The sequence below is a fragment of the Lithobates pipiens genome, unplaced genomic scaffold (assembly GCF_037356315.1).
Source record: "Lithobates pipiens isolate NorthernLeopardFrog02 unplaced genomic scaffold, aLitPip1_a1.2 Scaffold_166, whole genome shotgun sequence".
Classification (NCBI taxonomy): domain Eukaryota; kingdom Metazoa; phylum Chordata; class Amphibia; order Anura; family Ranidae; genus Lithobates; species Lithobates pipiens.
Window position 1 is genome coordinate 750396 of NW_027507752.1, and position 23096 is coordinate 773491.

At 44.4% G+C, this 23096-nt stretch overlaps 1 protein-coding gene across 1 annotated transcript; it reads right to left on the reverse strand.

Annotated features, from left to right (window-relative positions):
* Positions 1–3: 3 nt before the first annotated feature.
* On the reverse strand, positions 4–22590 carry LOC143986500 (uncharacterized). Its single transcript, XM_077484847.1, has 8 exons — positions 22420–22590; positions 22292–22348; positions 18295–18424; positions 13620–13720; positions 12240–12399; positions 9041–9133; positions 4914–5014; positions 4–152 (listed from the first exon to the last, which is right to left on the reverse strand). The coding sequence occupies exons 3-8, from the start codon at positions 18422–18424 to the stop codon at positions 75–77; spliced, it is 663 nt and encodes a 220-aa protein (XP_077340973.1). The 5' UTR covers positions 22292–22348; positions 22420–22590; the 3' UTR covers positions 4–74.
* Between the last annotated feature and the right edge of the window lie 506 nt (positions 22591–23096).

The following is a 23096-nucleotide window of genomic DNA, read 5'->3' on the forward strand; positions in this document are numbered from 1 at the left end:
CTATAACTTTCTTGTTTTATTGACCTAATTTACAACATGCAATAGTCAAGTAGTCCATGCCGACACAATGGCTGTCATAACATTGCTGCCAGGTCTTTCCGATGCTCTAGAAGTAGATCAAACAGCCGTCCAATGGTAGCATCTTCCCGCACCTGCGTGGAATGGGTTTCAAAACGACATGAAAATTTATTAAAGTGTAACTCAAGTCCTTCTTTTTTTTTTTATTTATTTTTTTTTTTTGGAGTGGGGGAGGGGTACATTTTAGAAGGGTTATTTGCGCCTCTTCTCAGGGTTCAATCTCTGTCCTGATCACTGATGGGGAGAGTTTTGCTTACTTCCTAGGTCTGTGATCCCTAGACATGTGCAAAAGGAAAAAATTTGTTTTGTTTTGTTTTAATTCGTTAATTCATTAATTTCGTTTAGTTATATTCGTTAACTTCCTTAAATTCGTTTTCGGATTTCGTTTAGTTTTCTACCGAATTCGAAAAATCGGCCGCGTTCGAAAATATTTCAACCAAATTCGAAATGATTTTAACATGATTCGACATTATTTCAACCGCATTCGAAAATATTTTGTGACCCGACTTTAGGGCCATGTATCTCGGGGTCACTTGGTGCTAGAAACTCCAAATTTGGATATGTTGTAGTGCTAGTACTATTGTGTTTGTATACCCAATTTGGGGTTTCTAGCTATAAGTGACCCCGAGATATGTGGCCCCAAAGTCAGGTCGCAAAATGTCATTCTCTGCTGCAGAAAAGTACTTGACATATTGCCCATATCTAATGGACTATAAGATTTACTTTGAGCTGACCTTTTGTTTCATTAGATCTTTCAGGCCGGGTTCACACTGCTGCGGGGGGAGATCCGGATGTGATTCGCACTGCAGTGCAAATCACATCGGATCTCTGTAGCGATGCGAGTTCAGCCATACAGATAGTATACAGATAGTATGGCTGAATTCGCATCGCTCCCGCCGCAAACTCGCACGGGACCCTTTTTTTGGTCCGCAGCAGAATCGGATCGCATGGGTGTTCACACCATGCGATCCGATTCCTGTGCGAGTCTGCAGATCGCACTGCGATATGCGGACGGATCTGGGGGTGTCATTAAGATTTCATTGACACTCCCAGCAGTCCGCATAGGGCAGTGTGAACTGCCGGCGGGAGTCATGCGATGAGGGAAAACGCAGCGGATTTGCGGCGTTCCCGCATCGCTATAGTGTGAACCCGGCCTTAAGAATTACCGAATTCCTTCATTATATTTCTTTCGTATTCGTTATTTTAAGATGCAAAATTCGGCCGAATTTCGATTCGTTACGAAACGAATTGCACAAGCCTAGTGATCCCTGTCGCCAAACCAGGCAGCAAAGGGACAGGGACCGAAATAAAGGATTCGGAGGTTCTAAATCTTCCCCACTATGGTTAAAATAAATAAATATATAATTTTATGACTACAGAGCATCCGGAAAGTATTCACAGCGCTTCACTCTTTACACATTTTACAGCCTTATTCCAAAATGGATTCAATTCATTATTTTCCTCCAAGTTTTATAAACAATACCCCATAATGACAAAGTGAAAGAAGTTTGTTTAAAATCTTTGCAAGTGTATTAAAAATAACCTCACATGTACGAGTATTCGCAGCCTTTGCCACCTGTGGTAAATTCAGTTGATTGGACATTATTTGGAAAGGCACACGCCTGTCTTCAGAAGGTCCTCCAGTTAGAGGAAGTAAACCCTAATGGGTTTCACTTCCTTCTTTTTTTTCCCCCCTGCAAAGTAAAGAAATAATGGGGTAGTATGCGATGCATACTAGCCCATTATGTTGCACTTACTGCAAACAAAGCCCACACTGTCCCCACTGGTGGAAGCATCCATCTTTGCCCCTCTTCCTTCCAGGGCCATGGACTCTGGCTCTGTGACTGGCCAGAGTCTCGTGATGTCACTTCCGCTCATGGGAGCCGCCAGTCGTGGCCGAAACGGCAAGGAGGGCCTTTTTTTCACTGCGCATGTGCCAATGACGTTGGCGCAGGCGTATACGGTAAATTATCTCCTAAGCCGTGCAGGTTTAGGAGAGATTTACAGTACCTACAGGTAAGCCTGATTATAGGCTTACCTGTAGGTAAAAGTGGTGTAACTAGGTTTACAACCACATTACACAGTGCAAGTCAGAGTGCAAACCAAGTCATTAAGTCCAAGGAATTGTCTGTGGACCTCGGAGACGGGATTGTATGGAGGCACAGATCGGGGGAAGGGTACAGAAACCTCTCTGCAGCATTGAAGGTCCCGATGAGCTCAGTGGCCTCCATCATCTGTAGATGGAAGACATTTGGAACCACCAGGACTCTTCCTAGAGGGGGCCTCCCAGCCAAACTGAGTGCTTGGGGGAGAAGGGGCCTTAGTCAGAGAAGTGACCAAGAACCCGATGGTCACTCTGACGGAGCTCCAGCATTTCTCTGTGGAGAGAGGAGAACCTTCTAGAAGAACAACCATCTCCGCAGCTCTCCACCAATCAGGCCTGTCTAGTAGAGTGGCCAGACGGAAGCCACTCCTCAGCACATGACAGCCCGCCTGGAGTCGCCAAAAGGCACCTGAAGCACTCTGACCATGAGAAACAAAATTCTCTGTTCTGATGAAACAAAAATTGAACTGATTGCAAGTGTCATGTCTGCAGGAAACCAGCCACCGCTCATCACCTGTCCAATATCTACAGTGAAGCATGGAGGGGGCAGCATCATGCTTTGGGGATGGTTTTTCAGTGGCAGGAACCGGGAGACTAGTCAGGATCGAGGTAAAGAAGAATGCAGCATTGTACAGAAACCTCTTTGATGAAAACCTGCCCCAATGCTGCGCTCTGAACCTCAGACTGGGGGGCAGGTGGTTCTTCTTCCAACAGGACGCTGCCCCTAAGCACACAGCCAAGATGGCAAAGAAGTGGCTACAGGACCACTCTGTGTGAAGGTCCTTGAGTGGCCCAGATTTGAACTCGATTGAACATCTCTGGAGAGAGCTGAAAATGGCTGTTCACCGACCCTCCCCCATCCAACCCAATGGAGCTTGAGAGGTCCTGCAAAGGAGAATGGGGTGAAACTGCCCAAAAATAGGTGTGCCGAGCTTGTAACATCATACTCATCATACATCATACTCATCATACATCATACTCATCATACATCATACTCATCATACATCATCATACATCATACTCATCATACATCATACTCATCATACATCATCATACATCATACTCATCATACATCATACTCATCATACATCATACTCATCATACATCATACTCATCATACATCATACTCATCATACATCATACTCATCATACATCATACTCATCATACTCATCATACATCATACTCATCATACATCATACTCATCATACATCATACACATCATACTCATCATACATCATACTCATCATACATCATACTCATCATACATCATACTCATCATACTCATCATACATCATACTCATCATACATCATACTCATCATACATCATACACATCATACTCATCATACATCATACTCATCATACATCATACTCATCATACTCATCATACATCATACTCATCATACATCATACTCATCATACATCATACTCATCATACATCATACTCATCATACTCATCATACTCATCATACTCATCATACATCATACTCATCATACATCATACTCATCATACTCATCATACTCATCATACTCATCATACTCATCATACATCATACTCATCATACATCATACTCATCATACTCATCATACATCATACATCATACTCATCATACTCATCATACATCATACTCATCATACATCATACTCATCATACTCATCATACATCATACTCATCATACTCATCATACATCATACTCATCATACATCATACTCATCATACTCATCATACATCATACTCATCATACATCATACTCATCATAGTCATACATCATACTCATCATACTCATCATACATCATACTCATCATACTCATCATACATCATACTCATCATACATCATACTCACCAAGACTTGAGGCTGTAATTGGTGCCAAAGGTGATTCACCAAAGTATTGAATACTTATGTACATGGTATTTTTTTTAAATAAATTTGCAAAGATTTCAAACAAACTTCCTTTATATTGTCATTGTGGAGTATTGCTTGTAGAATTTTGAGGAAAATAATGAATTTAATCAGTTTGGGAATGAGGCTGTAACATAAAATGTGTAAAAAGTGAAGCGCCCCGTGAATACTTTCTGGATGCACTGTATATTCACAAGAATTCATGTCCAATGGCCACCCATGCTGTTCCTTCAGCACCCTGTGCTGTGACCAGCAGCTCCCATGCGCATGTGCGGGAGTGACGCCATCGCAGCTACGCCCAGTCAGAGTCTGCAAAGACGGGTAAAGATGGAAGCTGTCTCTAGGGATGTCAAGCCTTTGTTTTTAGGTAAGTTTCACATGTGCTATCTGCCTTGCAGGTAAGAAAAAAAAAACATGCAGCAGTTTACAACCGCTTTTATACAAAATATATGTATGTATGTAAAAAATACATACCGACAGGGAAAAAGTTGAAGGACCTCTGATGTAACCTAGCCAGCCTAAAGACTGCAGAAAAGAAGGTATGTAAAAAGTGATTTAGATAAAAAAAAATTAAAAAAAGGTGCTTCGGGGAAGTAGTGCAGGGGGTGGAGTAAAAGATGGATTTGAGCTTTTAATATTTTTTTTATATTTTTTATCTGGAGGTAAATAGGAGTTCCTGATTTACTACCTACCTGACGGGTTTTCCAGGTAGCCTCTTACACAAGACATACAAAAGAGTTTGTACAATCGGATTGTAGAGTTCCTCGGCATATTTCCTAATCTCTACAGCCATTTGTAATACTTTGTGCTTTTTGGCGAACGTTTCCTTACCTTCCAGTATGTGAGAACTTCATCTGCTGGATTGTCTTTCTGTTGCCATGAGTTAATGTATAGAGGTGGAAGATCTACCTTCCTCGCCAGCCACTTCCAGTCTGTAGAGGGAACATAAGTAGTGGTCCTGACTTCCTGCTATTATTTGGTTCATGCTGTCAGAAGGATCCTTCAGAGACCCGATATGTGAAACACACTAAAGCTTATGGTGCTCTCGTTGTCCCTAGCAACCAGACTCTCTAAAAGCCGCATTCACACTACAGTGTTTTGAATGACGCCTCAAATTGCGGTGTGGGGTCTGCCGTGATTGTCGTGCGTTTAAAACGAGCTGCAATGGTGGCAACCCGTATCGCGAGACGCATGTCACCCAAAAATAATTCAGCAGCTACTCTTGGGCGAATTGTGTCCCGCATTCGGGTAGCTGCGATTTTGAAGCACAATTTATCACGTGACAATCGCAAGAGACCCGCGCCGCCATTTGAGGTGTCGTTCAAATGAATGGCATTTTGCATGCGAGTCCACGTTTTGTCATTCACAACTCTGTGCTGTCAAATCGCAGGCAGATGTGCCACGGATTCAAAACGCTGTAGTGTGAATGCAGCTTAAAGTGGATGTAAACCCTTACAAACCATTTTGACCTACAGGTAAGCCTAGATTAAGGTTTACCTGTAGGTCCAAGAAATATCTCCTAAACCTATATGGTTTCGGAGAAATTTGCCCGAAAACGGGCACCGCTGTCTACGGCGCATGCGCCGTAGACAGGGGCGCGCAGGCGCACTGAGCGCGGCATTTCCAAGAATGGAGCTGCCGCGCGTGTCGACTCCTGTGCGCATGGGCGGTAGTGACGTCATCGCGGCTTCGCCGAATGACAGCGGCGGAGCTGCGAGACGCCATCAGCAAGATGGATGCGGCGGACTACAGGGGACAGCGGTGACATCGCTGGCTCCTGTGTCAGGTAAGTGACACATAATGGACTACTATGTGATGCGATGTGATGCGATGCGATGCATAGTAGTCCATTATGCTTTGCCTTTGCAGGGAATGAAAGAGGAAGTAAACTCATCAGGGTTTACTTCCTCTTTAAGGGTTGCCGACATTGATATGAACTACATTTTTTTTTATTTAACCACTTCAGGCCCGGAAGGGTTTGCCCCCTTCCTGACTAGGCCATTTTTTGTGATACAGCACTGCGATGCTTTAACTGGAAATTTGTATGATCATGCGACAATGTACCCAGACAACATTTATGTCCTTTTTTCCTCACAAATAAAGCTTTATTTTGGTATTTGATAACTTCCTGCAGTTTTTTTTTTTTTTTTTTGCGCTATAAACAAAAGACCGACCATTTTTAAAAAAAAACTCAATATTTTGTACTTTTTGCTAAAATATAAAAAAAAAAAAAAAATTTACAAAAGTTTTCTTCATCAGTTTAGGCCGATATGTATTCTTCTACATATTTTTGGTAAAAAAAATAGCAATAACCTTTTATATTGTTTGGTTTATGCAAAAGTTATAGCGTCTACAAAATAGGGGATAGATTTATGTTATTTTTATTATTATTATTATTATTTTTTTACTAGTAATGGCGGTAATCTGCGATTTTTATCAAGGCTGTGACATTGTGGAGGACAGATCGGACACTTGACGATATTTTGGGACCATTGACATTTATACAGCAATCGGAGCTAAAAAAAAGCCACTGATTACTGTATAAATGTCACTGGCAGGGAAGGCGTTAACACTAGGGGGCAATCAAGGGGTTAAGTGTTCCCTAGTGAGGTATTTCTTACTGTGAGAGGAGTAGAGAGAGAGAGAGAGAGATCGATCACTGTTCCTGATCACTAGGAACAGCAGATCTCTCTCTACTCCCCAGTCAGAGCGGGATCTGTTTGTTTACATCGACAGATGCCCGCTCTGGATCCCTGTAGAGCAATCGCGGGTGACCGGAGGATTTTGCGGCCGCTGGCCATGCACATCGGTCCCAGGGGTTGCGCGCACCTGCTATTGCTCTTAAAGCGCCCAATGTACATCTATGATTCACACAGTCATGCCAACCTGCCGCGGTAGAACCACTTAAGGATCGAACCCCTTTCTGAAATTTGTTGTTTACAAGTTAGAAACAGTTTTTTTTTTGCTAGAAAATTACTAATGCCGCGTACACACAATCGGAATTCCGGCCAGAAAAAGACAGATGAGAGCTTTTCATCGGAAAATGCGACCGTGTGTACGCTCCGTCGGAATTTATCTGTCTGAATTTCCGCCAGCAAAAAATTGATAGCATGTTCTCAATTTTCCCGACGGAAAAACTTTCTATCGGTAATTCCGATCGTGTGTATGCAATTCCGACACGCCAAAAATCACGCATGCTCAGATTCAACTACGAGACGGAAGCTTTTGGCTACTGGCTATTGAACTTCCTTTTTCTAGTCCCGTCGTACGTGTTGTACGTCACCGCGTTATAAACGATCGGAATTTAATGTGACTGTGTGTAGGCAAGACAGCTTGAGCCGAATTCCGTCGGGAAAACCATCAGAGCTTTTTCCGACGAGAATTCCGATCGTGTGTACGCGGCATTAGAAACTGCAAACATTATAATTTTTTTTTCTAAAACCCTAGAGAATAAAATTAGTGTTTTTGCAATATTTTTTCACACCGTATTTGCGCAGCGGTCTTGCAGGCGCACTTTTTTGGGGAAAAAATACACTTGTCATATTTTTTTTCATAAAAAAAAAACAGTTAGCCCAATTTTTTTTTTTTTTTTTATATTCTGAAAGTTAATGTTACCCCGAGTAAATTGATACCCCACATGTCACGCTTCAAAATTGCGCCCGCTCGTGGAATGGCTACAAACTTTTACCCTTAAAAAAATCTCCATAGGCGACGTTTAAAAAATTCTACAGGTTGCATGTTTTGAGTTGGAGGAGGGCTAGAATTATTGCTCTCGCTCTACTGATCGCAGCGATACCTCACGTGTGTGGTTTGAACACAGTTTTCATATGCGGGCGCTTCTCACATATATGTTCGCTTCTGCACGCAAGCTCGGTGGGACAGGGCGCGTTTACATTTTTTTATTTATTTTTTTACTTATTTATTTTACCTTTTATTCCTATTACAAGGAATGTAAACATCCCTTGTAATAGAACAAAAGCATGACAGGATCTCTTAAATATGAGATCTGGGGGGGGGTCAAAAAGACCTCACATCTCATATTTACACTAAATGCAATAAAAAAAAAAAGGCCCTTTAAGAGCTATGGGCGGAAGCGACGTTTTGACGTCGCTCCCACCCTGCAATGTTATGGAGACGGGTAGGGGGGCCATCTTCTTAGCTATGAATAAGCGCCAGAACAAGGCGTGAAACGCGTTAGCTTTTTTATCCTGTTTTTAAATATTTGATATGTGACTGCATTTGGATTTTATTGACCAATAAAGATGCCATTTCTCTGACGTGCGGCCATCCAGGAACTTCTTTTTATGTTCTTCACTGCGCTGGGCCAGCACCTGAGTGTCTCATTAGGGTCATACGTTGGTGGAGTGTCTGAGAGGCTGGAGCGGTAATCCCTTTTCGTGGGGGGGCCATCTTCCCCTCACTCATCTCCATACCACATGGAAGAGGACTCGATCACCTTCACCGCTACCGAAGGCTTCGGTAAGCGGCAGAGGGCCCCCCGGAGACCAACGGGAGGGGGCCCCCCCCTCTCCCGCTGCCGATTTAAAAGTGATCTTACGGCAAATCCGCCGCGGAGACCACTATTATCAGAAACCGGACCTTCCGCTGAAGAGGAGGATACCGGGGTTATGGTAGCTCGCTGCTGCCATAACAAAGATATCCCTCTTCAAACAGCCGCCGTATATCGGCGTGTGGCGGTCTGGAAGTGGATGACGACAATGGCTGGTCGGCAATCCGGTTAATGAAAACCTGCGCTCTGTTTATTCAGCATCCCCACCGCTCCAGTATTTTCAAAGCCGCAGACCAACAACAAACATGCAGATAAAACTTTCCAGGTCAGTAATACAAAAAGTATTGAAGCCCCAGGATAAACATGGCAGCCACAGAACAAATATACATATAATTTACCACTGATGGCCCCTGAAGTTCAGGCTCTCGGTTTCCTTTACATATCTCACCGTGTGAATGGGGGGCGCTGAGCACTGCTGTTAGCGGCACCCACAGAGAAGGAACAATGTCCCGTATCGCCATCTCTTCTGGTAAAACTGGACCTGTAAACATAGGCAAATAATAGGGACCGTTAACCCAAACCATTCATCTCTGCTGTCTATAACTACTATCCTATTGTGCAGGTTATGAAAGTCTAAAACCCAAATCTGCATTACACAAGTTATTAGAACAATTTGTTGAAAATGATGGACTTTATAGGCAGAACACACAAGTTTCTTTAAAAAAAGGTTTTTAACAAAATTTATTTACAAAATAAAAATTACTTGGGCCCCTTTCCCACTGGGGCGGTGCAGCCGTCAGCGGTAAAGCGCCGCTATTTTTAGCGGCGCTTTACCGTCGTTTTAGCTGCGGTCTGCGGGCGCTAGCGGGGTGGTTTTAACCCCCGCTAGCGGCCGAAAAAGGGTTAAAGCCGCCGGCAAAGCGCCGCTGCAGCAGCGCTTTGTCGGCGGTATAGCCGCACTGTCCCATTGATTTCAATGGGTAGGAGCGGTGAATACACCGCTCCTTCACCGCTCCAAAGAAGCGGCTAACAGGAATTTTTTTTTACCCTCCTGCCAGCGCACCGCTCCATTGTGAAAGCCCCTCTGGCTTTCACACTGGAGTGAAAGGAGCCGGTTTTCTCAGGCGCTACACAGGCGCTATTTTTAGCGCTGTAGCGCCTGAAAACCGCCCCAGTGTGAAAGGGGCCTTAAAGTGGTTGTAAACCCTTACAAACCACTTTGACTAGATTAAGGCTTACCTGTAGGTCCAAGCAATATCTCCCAAACCTATATGGTTTAGGAGATATTTGCCCGAAAACGGGCACCGCTGTCTACGGCGCATGCGCCGTAGACAGCGGCGCACTGAGCGCGGCATACTCAGCAACGGAGCTGCCGCGCTTGTCGGCTCCCGTGTGCGCATGCGCGAGAGTGATGTCATCGCGGCTTTGCCGAATGACAACGGCGGAGCTGCAAGACCCCACCAACAAGATGGATGCGGCGGACTACAGGGGACAGCGGTGACTTCGCTGGCTCCTGTGTCAGGTAAGTGACACATAATGGACTACTATGCGATGTGATGCAATGCATAGTAGTCCATTATGCTTTGCAGGGAATGAAAGAGGAAGTAACACCCATCAGGGTTTACTTCCTCTTTAATGCAAAGCATACATGGATTTGCATAAAACACTGATTGCCTCAGAGCATAACGATTACACTGTCAATGTAGTCTATTTAAATCATATATTGATCAAAGACTCAAACAATTCCATTTTGCTATAACAAATCATAATTAACATGAGCAAAAAAAAAAAAAAACAGTAATGTAGACAGTGTATCATAGATGAATCAGCTCGAAATTGCTCTACATGTTGCGCGTTCTACAAACGCTTCATCAGGAGCTTTTGGCGTTTTCTAAAAATAAAGATTAAAACAAACACAAATTCATAAATAATTCATATAGTACATATATTATTTTGCAAGTATGATCCCCCTTCACCCAAGACATGGAATTTTTTCCACCACCGTCATAGAATTGGAGAGAAAAAATAATTATATTTAGACCATCAGGTGTAAAGTAAACAAATGCACCATGGGAACGGGTGTGACAAAATCAGAAATTAGATACAAAAAAAATATTTTTTATGATTTTTTTGTATCTAATTTCTGGATTCTGAACTCTCCTTTAAGCCCCACATCCAATCACTGTCCAAAGCTTGCCGCCTCAACCTCCGCAACATCTCCAGAACAGGCCCCTTCCTAACCAATGCCACCGCAAAGCTTCTAATTCACTCGCTGGTCATCTCCCGCCTCGACTACTGCAACTTCTTATTCATCGGATTACCTTTCCATAGACTCCTCCCCCCTTCAGTCTATCATGAATGCTGTTGCCAGACGCACCCACCTTACCAACGTTCAGTGTCTGCTACCCCTCTCTGCCAATCCCTCCACTGGGTTCCGCTCACCCGATGAATTCAATTCAAAATACTTACAACAACTTACAAAGGCGTCCACAACTCGGCCTCCAGCTCCATCACTAAGCTCGTCTCAAAATCCCAACCAAACTGTTTTCTTCCTTCCTCCCAAAACCACCTACTCTCTACATCACCCCCTCCTATGCTCGCTTCCAGGAATTCTTCTGAGCCTCTCCCATCCTGTGGAACTCCCTACCCCGACTATCTCCTACTCTGTCCACTTTTAGGCGATCCCTTCACTTTGAAGAAGCCTATCCTGCTCCATCAGCTTGTCTCCCCACAGTTATTACATTTTGTATGACGTGAACCTCCCTCTGATTATAAACTCTAACGAGCAGCAGGGCCCTGTGGTCCCTCCTGTATTGAATTCTATTGTAACTGTACTGTCTGCTCTCGTGTTGTGAGGAGCTGTGCAAACTGTTGGTGCCGTATAAATGTGTATTAATAATAATATTGCCGTATGTGACCCGGTTGCTGACAGTTCCCCTCAGGCCGCGTACACACGGGCGGACTGTTCGCCCAACTTTGTCCGCTGAACAGTGTTTGGGCGGACAGTCCGCTCGTGTGTGGGCTTTCAGCGGACAGTTTCAGCGGACAGTTTGACGAACAAGGTTTTTCGGAATTTCCGAAAAACTGTCCGCTGAAACCTTGTTTCAGCGAACAGTCCGCTCGTGTGTAGGCTTGTTCGTCAAACTAAGTTCCGCGCATGCTCAGAAAGGATTTACACGCCGAAAGTTATAATGCAGTGTATAGGACGTCGTATTTTTCGTCCCGTCGTACGTGCCGTTCACGTCGTCGCGCACGGTTTCAGCAAACTGTTCGTCCGTCGTGTGTGGCCAAGTCCGTCCATGCTAAGTTTGAGCGGACTGTTTGCCGAAACTGTTTGACGGACAAAGTTGGGCAAACAGTCCGCGCGTGTGTACGCGGCCTTACTTGCTGTAGGGACAGTAAAGTGGGAAATCTGTCCAATTCAAAAGTGAAAAAACAAAACTATATTTGTACAGTGAGGAAGGGAGGAGTTCTTATTGCTTCCTGTCCTGGTGACAACTGCTTCTTCCCATTTCTTGTACTGGTTTTACAGGGACAGAAAACGTTTCACTCTTTTAGAATGTCTTTGTTAGATTTAGCATCACTGCCTGGAATGCAGCAGGCAAGTCAGAGAAGGGTGTTATAAATCTTGTGTTGTATCTTCTCACCCAGCCAGCAGAGGGCTCCTCTCTGTAGGTGCATAGCTTTCACCACATCTGCTCTGCCCAATCTCTTCAGCTGTCTGGTCAGACTTCGCAACTGATTTTGATTTTCTGCCATACTATTGAAGGCCTCCATGTAATCCCTGACACACACCGGTTGGCCACCCTGCAGAGAGACACAGCTATGTAGTTATACAGAGATATTAACCAAATGCAGCAGACTAAGGCCAAGCTACTAAGCATAGGGAATGGAGACTGGACCTGTAGTCTGCACATAGGATCATAAAGACAGATAGTCCCGAATAGTCCTGAATTTCCCGGGATTAGAACCCTTGTCCCGATTTAGATTTGACCTCTAGCGGCCGGCAGAGACCATTTTAAAGAAGACCAGAAGCTGGTCTACAATAGAGATGCTGTGGCGCCGCCCACCCCCGCTGCCAGTGTCTGTGAAGTGTATGGAAGGTGGACAGGGCCGCAGTTCAAACTCTTTCCGCATGGCAACGACTGCGTCTGGAGGATGTTGGGCGCCAGTCAGAGTCTGGAGGATGGGGGGGCTAGTCTTGATGTTGGGAGCCAGTCTGGATGTCAGGGGCTAGTCTGGATGTCAGACGGGGGCAGTCTGGATGTCAGGGGCTAGTCTGGATGTCAGAGGGGGGCAGTCTGGATGTCAGTAGGGGGCCAGTCTGGATGTTGGGGGGCAGTCTGGATGTCGAGGGCCAGTCTGAATGTCAGAGGGGGCAGTCTGAATGTCGGGGCCAGTCTGGAGGTCAGAGGGGGCAGTCTGGATGTCAGGGCCAGTCTGGATGTCAGAGGGGCACCAGATGTTAGGAGGAGCATTTTCAACTTTTCCTATGCCACGCCTATAACTGCATGCCCCGCCCCCTAATTATAATACAACTCCGCCTACTGCCAAAAAAGTGTCCCGAAATTATTATTTTTGGCAACTATGCAAGTGTTTGCAGACGTATTAGAAGAGCAACGTTTACAGGTAGAAAAAGAGAACCCACCATTCTTGAGAGTAGCTGAGGAGCAGAAGAACGCTATAAACGCTTGACTTGTAAGGTGTATGTGCATTATTGCATTCCAATGGGCAGAATAAAGAAATATTCTGGCCAGTAAAATGCGTTTATGCTCCGATGCTGTACGAGCCTCATGCAATATGCAGCTTTTAGCCCATTTTTCTAACCTGTATTTTCCTATCAGAAGTTCTGGTGTTTTTAGAGGAGCTTTTTACAGATACACCATGTCCATTCCTCAACGCAGGGAAGCCAGAATGTCAGCTTCAGAGCCTCAGAGCCAGGCAACTAGCATGTTCAGAAGTAGGTCAGCAATGGCAAACTCTTTAAAAAGGTTTACTTGATTAGTTGAACTAAGAGGGCTACTTACCAGTGGGAACACAAACACCGAGGTCAATTCTTCAGCTTGTTCAGGGCTAAAATCTGGGAGCTCGTCAAAGGCCTGGAGAACCTCGTGAGACCATCGAAACACTTTGAAATGGGAAAAACAAATCTTTATATAGTTTCCTCGAGAGAGAAAGAATATCGATGGACCTTTTAATTGCTAACTTTTCAGCTTCAGTTTTATTTAGACATTCGACCAAAATGAATGAGGCGCCACCTTTGCAACTGGACTACCTATGTTTTTGTTTACTGTACAGTGTGTATATATATATATATATATATATATTTATATATATATATATAAAATGTATAGAGCTTGCAGAAGGGCTGTGACACCATTAATACTTTGTACTTGGCTTTCATAACTCTGCCCCTAGTTACATCACTAACTAAAGCCTCATACACACGATCGGACTTTGTACAAACTTTCCTGTGGATTTCTGTACAAAGGGCGTCGGCCGTGAACTTGTATTGCATACACACGGCAGGACTTTTTCAGCCAACTTTCACCAAATCACATGTTTTTTCTGCTCTTTACCGCCACCTTTGGTCAACTTCTGTATTGTTGTCTGATCTTTTGCATTGGTTTCCGAGTATGTGTGTTTGTACTTTTTGTACAAAAGTCCGATGGTTTTCTGTACACACGGTCGGACTTTGCTCCATCGGACTTTTGTTGCTGGAAAGTTTGTCCATTCGCACAGCCAACAAAAGTCAGATGAAAACCAAAAAAGTTTGTCCAAAGGAGCGTACACACGGTCAGATGTTGCTCCAAAACCGCTAATTTGCATGTTTGTTGTCAAAAAGTCAGATCGTGTGTACAGGGCCTTCAGTCCCAAAATACCAACCAACCTGCTCTCGTCGGTCATCCCAAGACCTCCTGCTCTCTAGCTCTCTTGTCCCCTCCTCCCCCCATGCTCTCCTCCAGGATTTCTCCAGAGCTTCTCCCATTCTTTGGAACTCCCTACCCCAATCTATCCGATTGTCCCCTAATCTATCCATCTTTAGACGATCCCTGAAAACCCTTCTCTTCAAAGTAGCCGATCCTGCTTCTAACTAATACACTGTTACTTCCTCCATCAGCCCCCCCCCCCCCCCCACAGCTATTACCTTTTGTATCAATTGCCCCTTCCTTTTTAGATTGTAAGCTCTAATGAGCCGGGCCCTCCGATTCCTCTTCTACCAAATTGTAATGTAACTGTAATTTCTGCCCTCATGTTGTAAAGCGCTGAGCACACTGTTGGTGCTATATAAAACCTGTATAATATAATATACCGTAATAATAATAATAATATGCTATGGTACTGAGATTTCTATTAAAAATATCTTATCAATGGCGACCCCCTAAAGTGAATATAGGTGGCCGGCATGCGATCCGCCCTGTTTGCAACAAGCAGAACTGAAATATTATTTGAGGGTAGCATTGGGGCTGGACATGTCATCAGCCGGAAATGATGACGGCGTCGCCTCTCATGTCTTGCATCATTTCCAGCTGATGACATCACGGCCTTTTGGACGTGATGTAGGGGCCTTTTTGGTGGACGTGATTTATTTAAAAAAAAAATAATTGGGTGGGTGGGGTGGGGGGAATGGGTGTAGCATTTCATTCTTGTACTCGGGCAGCACTGCTATTTTTAACACTGATCACTGTATAAATGGTCCCACAAAAGTATCTGATCTGTCCGCCGCAATGTCACACCCCCAGCTAAAAATCGCAGATCGCCGCCATTACTAATAAAAAAATTATAATAAAAATGCCATAAATCTATTCCCTATTTTGTAGACGCTATAACTTTTGCACAAACTAATCAATATACGACTATTGCGATTTTTTTTTTTTTGTTTTTGTTTTTTTCCAAATATATGTAGAAGAATACATATTGGCCTAAACTGATAAATTTGTATTTTTTATATATATATTTTTGGATATGTATTGTAGCAAAAAGTAAAAAAAAAAAAATATATATATATATATATATTTTTTTTTTTCAAAATTGTCGCTCTGTTTGTTAATAGCGCAAAAAATAAAAACCAAAGAGGTGATCAAATACCACCAAAAGAAAGCTCTATTTGTGGGGGGAAAAAAAAAGACATAAATTGTAAATTTGTTTGGGTAGAGCTTTACGCGACTGCACAATTTTCAATAAAAGCGGCGCAGTGCCGTATCGCAAAAAAAAATGGCCTGGTCATTAAAGCGGAGGTCCACCCTAAAGTGGACCTTCCGCTCATTGGAACCCTCTCCACAATTGGCACCTTTCAGGGGGGAGGGGGGCGCCGGTACCTGTACAGTACAGGTATCTGCACCCACTTCCGGGATAGCTCTCTGCGGAAAGGGGCGTAGATTACGCCCCTTTCCGCAAGTGCCCGCCCCCTTTCCGCAAGTGCCCCGCTGCCTCCTGGGAAACACACAGATCCCAGAGGCAGCGGGGACCGTCCTTATTGCGCAGCGCGACTCGCGCATGCGCAGTAGGGAACCGGGAAATGAAGCCAAAAAGCTCCACTTCCTGATTCCCATACCCAAGATGGCGGCGGCAGCACCCGAGAGACGATCGAGAAATCGGCTTCGGGTGCCGACATCGCGGGCGCGCTGGGCGGGTAAGTGTCACTATTTTAAAAGTCAGCAGCTGCAGTATTTGTAGCTGCTGGCTTTTAAAAAAAAAAAAAAACGCGGAGTCCCGGCGGACTCCTGCTTTAAGTGGTCAAATCCTTCCGGGGCTGAAGTGGTTAAAGTCCACCGAAAGGGCCACCATGAGGCAGCATGAAAGTATACCAGCTGCTAATGATCAACAGCATAACATGTAGGTTTAAGGGCCCTTTCACACAGACGTGTGCGGACTCTGCTTTGCTCAGCGGGGATCGCACCGTCGATCCCCGCTGAGCAGGCAGATGACTGGTCCGTCTCTGCACACTGTGCTGGGACGGACCTGTCAGAGCGCCGCTCTCCTCTATGGGGGATCGAATGAAGGACGGACCATAGAGTGCGTTTTCATCCGCCAGACGGATGGAAAAATGGGGCTTCCATCGGTCGCACTTTTGTAGATCGGAGCGGGTCAGATGTCGCTCCATAGACCTGTGTGGAGCGTCTGTTCGGGTCCACCCAAAAAACTGACAGGCGGACCTAAACGGTCTGCCCGTGTGAAAGGGGCCTGTATGCAATAATCAAATCAAACTGGACCGGCTGTGTAGGAAGAATGAAAATGGGTGAGGAAATGCCATGTTCCATTAACCGGTTCCTGACCAGCACACGCCGATGTACATCGGCAGAATGGCACAGGCAGGCATATTGGCGTACAGGTACGTCCAATCTTTAATGCCCCCCTGCCATCGCAAGCGCCAGTGGCACGCTCGCGTGCTGGTCGGGACCCCTGTGAGTCCGGCCGCGGGCATACCCGCGATTGTCTCACGGGGCGGCTGAACGGAGAGATGCTGTTGTAAACAGCATCTCCCCGTTCTGCCTAGCAACTAGTGACGTTGATCTCTGCTCCATGTGATTGGAGCAGAGATCAGTGTTCACTAAATGAAAGCCCAGCCCCCCAACAGTTAGTAACACACCCCTAGGAACACTTAACCCCTACACTGCCACCCACTGGTTAACCCCTTCACTGCCAGTGTCATTTACACAGGAATCACTGCATTTATATAGCACTGATTGCTGTATAAATGACAATGGTCCCAAAAATGTGTCAAAAATGTCCGATGTGTCCGCCATAATGTCGCAGTCACAATAAAAATCGCTGATCGCCGCCATTACTAGGAAAAAAAAAATTATTAATAAAAATGCCATAAAACTATCCCCTATTTTGTAAACGTTATAACTTTTACGCAAACCAATCAATAATCGCTTATTATGATTTTTTTTTTACCAAAAATATGTAGAAGAATACGTATCGGCCTAAACTGAGGGACAAAAATGTTTTTTTTATACATTTTTTGGGGATATTTATTATAACAAAAAGTAAAAAATAATGCGTTTTTTTCCAAATTGACGCTCTATTTTTGTTTATAGCGCAAAAAATAAAAACCGCAGGGGTGATCAAATACCACCAAAAGAAAGCTCTATTTGTGGGAAAAAAAGGACGTGAATTTTGTTTGGGAGCCATGTCGCACGACCGCGCAATTGTCAGTTAAAGAGACGCAGTGCCGAATGGCAAAAAGTGGTCTGGTCTTTGACCAGCAAAATGGTCCGGGGCTGAAGTGGTTAAGGCTACATTCACCACGGGCGTTTTGCCACGGTGTAAATTGGCAGCAGTAAGAATTTACTAATTCCTGCTGCTGCTTTTTAAAAGGAAAAACTGGGGCCTCCTGAGACTATACACTTCCATGACAGATTTTTGGTGGCCACAGCTATTCGTGGCCGATTCCACTGGCAATGGTTGCCTGCAGTGATTGTTGCTGGACGTGCTTTGTGTATTTTGGTGCCCAGAATGCTGGGTACTGCCACCCATAAGTAGGTGAATGTAGCTGTACACAGCTATGTGCCACTACATGTGTAAAGTGCACATTACCTGCTCTGGGGACAATACAACCGTGCCACACTTTACACAAGTAGAGATTTTTTTATGCCGCAGAGGTGAAAGGTGAATGTGCATAAAGCCTCATTTCAGAATTGATCTTTGAACTTTGCACAAAAGATAAAGTTACATTTCAGAGAAGCCGACTTTTACCTTGTTCAAAAGTTTGCAAAGATCTGGAAATCTGGAGGTCGGGATCAGAGATCATGGCCGTCTCGTCATTCTCTACTGCTGACCTGAGATAAAGGCCGTGGCGGTTCTCATCGTCCTCCACTGGATTCATCTGCACTGCAATAAAGGAATAAAGTAGCACAGAGCAACGTTTTCTTTTAAAAATCATCTTTTTTAAGACGGGTGAAAGTATAGGTTTATACACATTTCATCTGTTTTTATAATATTTAGAGGTTTTTCAATGTTTAACTAGATGAATATGCAAACAATATCAGTTTGGTGTTGAGAATTGTATCAGTATCAATGCTTTATAAACCTTGTGTTTTAGTGATAATACATGTAATACATGTACATGGAGGCAGCCATCTTTACAAATGAACGTCTGCTTCTTTTTTAGTGATGCTTCAGCTGTGCTTTTATGCTTCTTTCCCCAGTACAATTCTTTGAGTCAACCATTCCCATTAAAAACAACGCTCTCCCTGTGTGGCAGATGCCGTATTTATCGGCGTATAACACGCACCCCAAGTTTAGGAGGGAATTTAAAAGAAAAAAACTTTTAGGAGGGAAGTTTAAAGCGGAGCTCCACCCGATTTTAAGACATTAGACAAATCCAATCAACTCTCTGAAGGTTTTTTTTTTCTTTGTAACGTTCTTGTCATTGTAATCCTCTGTATTTCCTGTCTGTCCTGTGTGCAGATAGAGGCGTGGCTAGTGCGGCTATTTCGTAATTTCCTGATAGCCGCACTGGCTCCTGGGAGCTTGTGTCATTGTTCCCAGGAGTCAGTGAGGCGGCCTGGCGCGAGTTATCGCGGGATTTCAGCTACGTTGCCATCACAACAGGGCGGGACTTCCGACGCCGCCGCCTGTTGCGATGGCAACCTGAGCTATTGACGGCGCTCCAAATTCAACTTACTGCGCATGCGCGAGATCGGGGATACAACGCGCAGTGCATGCTGGTCGATCAGCAGCACTGTATCCCCGGAAGAGGATGCCTGTGGGCTTCACATGCCCACAGGCAAGATGAGAACGGCCAAAAAAGACGATTTTAACATTTTTTTAAACAGAAAACTGACATCTTAACAGCATAAAAACTGAAACAAGTGAGTTTTAATTTTAAATAATTGAATCTGTGACATTCTAGCAAAAAAAAAAAAAGAAAACAATTTAGGCAGTGGAACCCCGCTTTAAGGAAAAAAACTTACATTGAAATGCCCATCAATGCAGCCTTGTCCGTGTCATTTGCAGCCTTGCATTGCCTGTTTATGTCTTTGGGTAACTACATTGTTCTTGACCGTCTGCTAATTAAATTACAGATACCCTCCTGATAAAGCGGCAATAGTCACAAAACTAGTTGAGATGCTATCTGTGATAAATTGTCCCATTGTGATCTTCCCCATCTGGGGATCATTATCTTGGTGATATACATGAATTGTTACCATGCTTTTACCCGGTAACTGATTAGTATTTTTGTATTACTTTTATATATCTGTTATACATTTGAATGTTCTTTCTCTACTGTACTGATATAGTCCAATTGCCCCTATTTCTTTGAGCAAGCCTGGTTGGGGACCAAGCTCCCGATCCCTCTTATTTCAGACTTCCTTCTGGGACGACAGCCATGCAGACCAATTTGATGCAGTGTGCGGCGTATGGTCTGAGCACAGACAGGCTGACCCCCCCACCCCTACAACCTCTGCAGCAATGTTGGCAGCACTCATATGTCTATTTCCCAAAGACAACCTCTGGATATGACGCTGAGCACGTGACCTCAACTTCTTTGGTCGACCATGGCGAGGCCTGTTCTGAGGGGAACCTGTCCTGTCCTGTTAAAATGCTATAGCTAAGTTTCAGGGTCTTGGCAATCTTCTTATAGCCTAGGCCAGTGATGGCGAACCTCGGCACCCCAGATGTTTTGGAACTACATTTCCCATGATACTCATGCATTCTGAAGTGTAATTGAGCATCATGGGAAATGTAGTTCCAAAACACCTGGGGTGCCAAGGTTTGCCATCACTTGCCTAGGCCATCTTTATGTAGAGCAACAATAATTTTTTCAGATCCTCAGAGAGTTCTTTGCCATGAGGTGCCATGTTGAACTTTCAGTGACCAGTATGAGAGAGTGAGAGTGATAACACCAAATTTAACACACCTGCTCCCCATTCACACCTGAGATCTTGTAACACTAACGAGTCACATGACACCGGGGATAATTGGGCCCTAATTGGGGCTTTTGTTGCCAGCGGTTTACACATTAAAGTGGCTGTAAACCCTTACAAACCACTTTGACCTACAGGTAAGCCTAGATTAAGGTTTACCTGTAGGTCCAAGAAATATCTCCTAAACCTACACGGTTTAGGAGATATTTGCCAAAACACAGGCACCGTTGTCTATGGCGCATGCGCTGCAGACACAGGCGCACTGAGCGCGCCACTGTTAGCTGCGATATGCTGTGAGTGGCGGCTCCCGTGCGCATGTGCGGGAGTGACGTCATCGCGGCTTCGTCGAATGACAGCGGCGGAGCAGCGAGACCCACCGAGAAGATGGATGCTCCAGACTACAGGGGACAGCGGTGACATCACTGGCTCCTGTGTCAGGTAAGTGACACATAATGGACTAATATGCGATGCGATGCACAGTAGTCCATTATGCTTTACCTTTGCATGGAATCAAAGAGGAAGTAACACCCATCAGGGTTTACTTCCTCTTTAATGGCTGTGTGTTGAGTTATTTTGAGGGGACAGGAAATTTACACTGCTATACAAGCTGTACACTCTCTACCAGGGGTGGACTGACCATTGGGCCACTCGGGCACTGTCCGAGGGCCCCATGCCACTAGGGGGCCCCATCAGGGTTGCCAGCCTCAGTAAAACCAGGGACAGTATGTAAAAATTTGTGTTTTTTTACATCTGTCTCTGAAATGTCCCTTACCGACCGACATCCTTTTGGTCTAAAAATCCAGAGATTATAGCTGCCCCGCCTCTCCAGTACCTTCTCAGCCAATAGAAACATGTCTGTGTATACTGTGTGTTTGTATACTGTGTGGCCCCATAATCTCTGATTGCCTGGGGGCCCCATGAGTTGTCAGTCTGCCCCTGCTCACTACTTTACATTATAGACAAGTGTCATTTCTTCAGTGTTCTCACATGAAAAGATATAATAAAATATTTACAAAAATGTGAGGGGGTGTACTCACTTTTGTGAGATCCTGTATATATATATATATATAGATGTATATAAACCAAAAAAAGAGAGCAGCACTTCCAGGTCTTGAAAGGTGAATGCACAATGGCGGTTTAATGGCTCGTGTTCCTCAGAAGCGTTGAAAACATAGAATTAAACCGCCATTGTGCGTTCACCTTTCAAGATCCGAGAGTGTGGCTCTTTTTTTTGGTTTATATGCACTACAGTCTTTGCTGTGCACCCGGGCCCAGCCTTTATCCCTGATTTGTGTGCGGTGGCAACCATTGGATATTTTATATATATATAGATTTCCTAGTAGCTGAAACAAAGTTTAGAGCCTCTGTCAGGATTTTACTGCTGTGTTTGCATAAGTAGGACTTCTGTTGAATTTCTGTCCACTTCAGACAGAAGAGGAAGAGAAGAGAAATCTCCTCTAGCATTTCATATCTGGCAACAAAACCACATGGATGGATATTATTTGCCGTTGTTTACTGACATTAGTGCAGATTCCACGGGCAACCATGTAGAAGAGTTTGTAGCCCGAGGTTGGGGTATAAAACGGTCTAGAATCTATTCTTTGTTACTTTGTGATTCAACTATCTTCCTTTGTATCAGAGAGATTCAATCACATCCTGCTAAACAAACCGCATGGCCGGCAATGAGATTGTATTTCTGGAAACAGATGAAGGAATCGGTGCTAAGCAGGTGCTGTCTGTTTAGTAATTTGCTCCTAAAATAGAATACCTATTATATTATCATTTTAGTAAATGGGAAAAAAAAAAGTTTTTTTCCACCATACCTCAAACTGCCTGCAAGAAATGCCCAGTTTTGAATGTAAGCTTCTGTGCGCCACAACCTGCATCAAACCAAAGTGACGATTTAGCACTTCCATTCATTCCTCTGTTGTCTTGTGTGCCATTTACTAACCGTTCTGATGATGTGGTCTCCAGTCTTTGATTCTTCAATCTGTCTCTGCAGAAGTGGAAGAGAAGTGGAAGAGAAGTGGAAGAGATCTCTGAAAGTGAAAGTCACTTCTGTACAAGACTTAAAACAGGAACTTCCGACTTGTGACTTGTGAATGTCCGGTGACTCCGCTATTTACAGATCATTTAACTATTAAACTGGCCAAACTGAAAATGTCGTCCTGCTAGTCCTGTCTGCAAGTTCTACTCTGATGTGATATATATTTATTTATTTCTTTTTTAACACGGAAAACATGTAAACCAGCATAACCAGATCTCAGCTGTCATATTCCAAAGAATGTTGTAATATACTCTGATGCATGTCTGTGTAATGACAGGCAGATAAAGTGCTTGTAAACCCTTACACACCACTTTTGCCTACAGGTAGGGATGAGCTCCGGCGTGTTCGCATGGAACACGTGCAGAGCCCGCCGGGAAGTCAGGGCTGCGCTAATCGCAGGCAGTGAGACATTGCCCCCATGTGCGGCGGCAGAGATCGGGAAATGTCTCACTGCCTGTGATTAGCGCAGCGCTGACTTCCCGGCGGGCTCTGCACGTGTTCCATGCGAACACGCCTGAGCTCATCCCTACCTACAGGTAAGCCTAGATCAGGGATATGCAATTAGCGGACCTCCAGCTGTT

Excerpts from the sequence above, each read along its gene's own strand:
- LOC143986500 (XM_077484847.1), bottom strand. The coding sequence starts at position 18,424 with ATGAATCCAGTGGAGGACGATGAGAACCGCCACGGCCTTTATCTCAGG. Across the intron at positions 9,134-12,239 it reads AGGAGCCCTCTGCTGGCTGG|GTCCAGTTTTACCAGAAGAG; the intron begins GTGAGAAGATAC and ends CTATGTTTACAG. Across the intron at positions 5,015-9,040 it reads CAGCGCCCCCCATTCACACG|ACTGGAAGTGGCTGGCGAGG; the intron begins GTGAGATATGTA and ends TTCCCTCTACAG.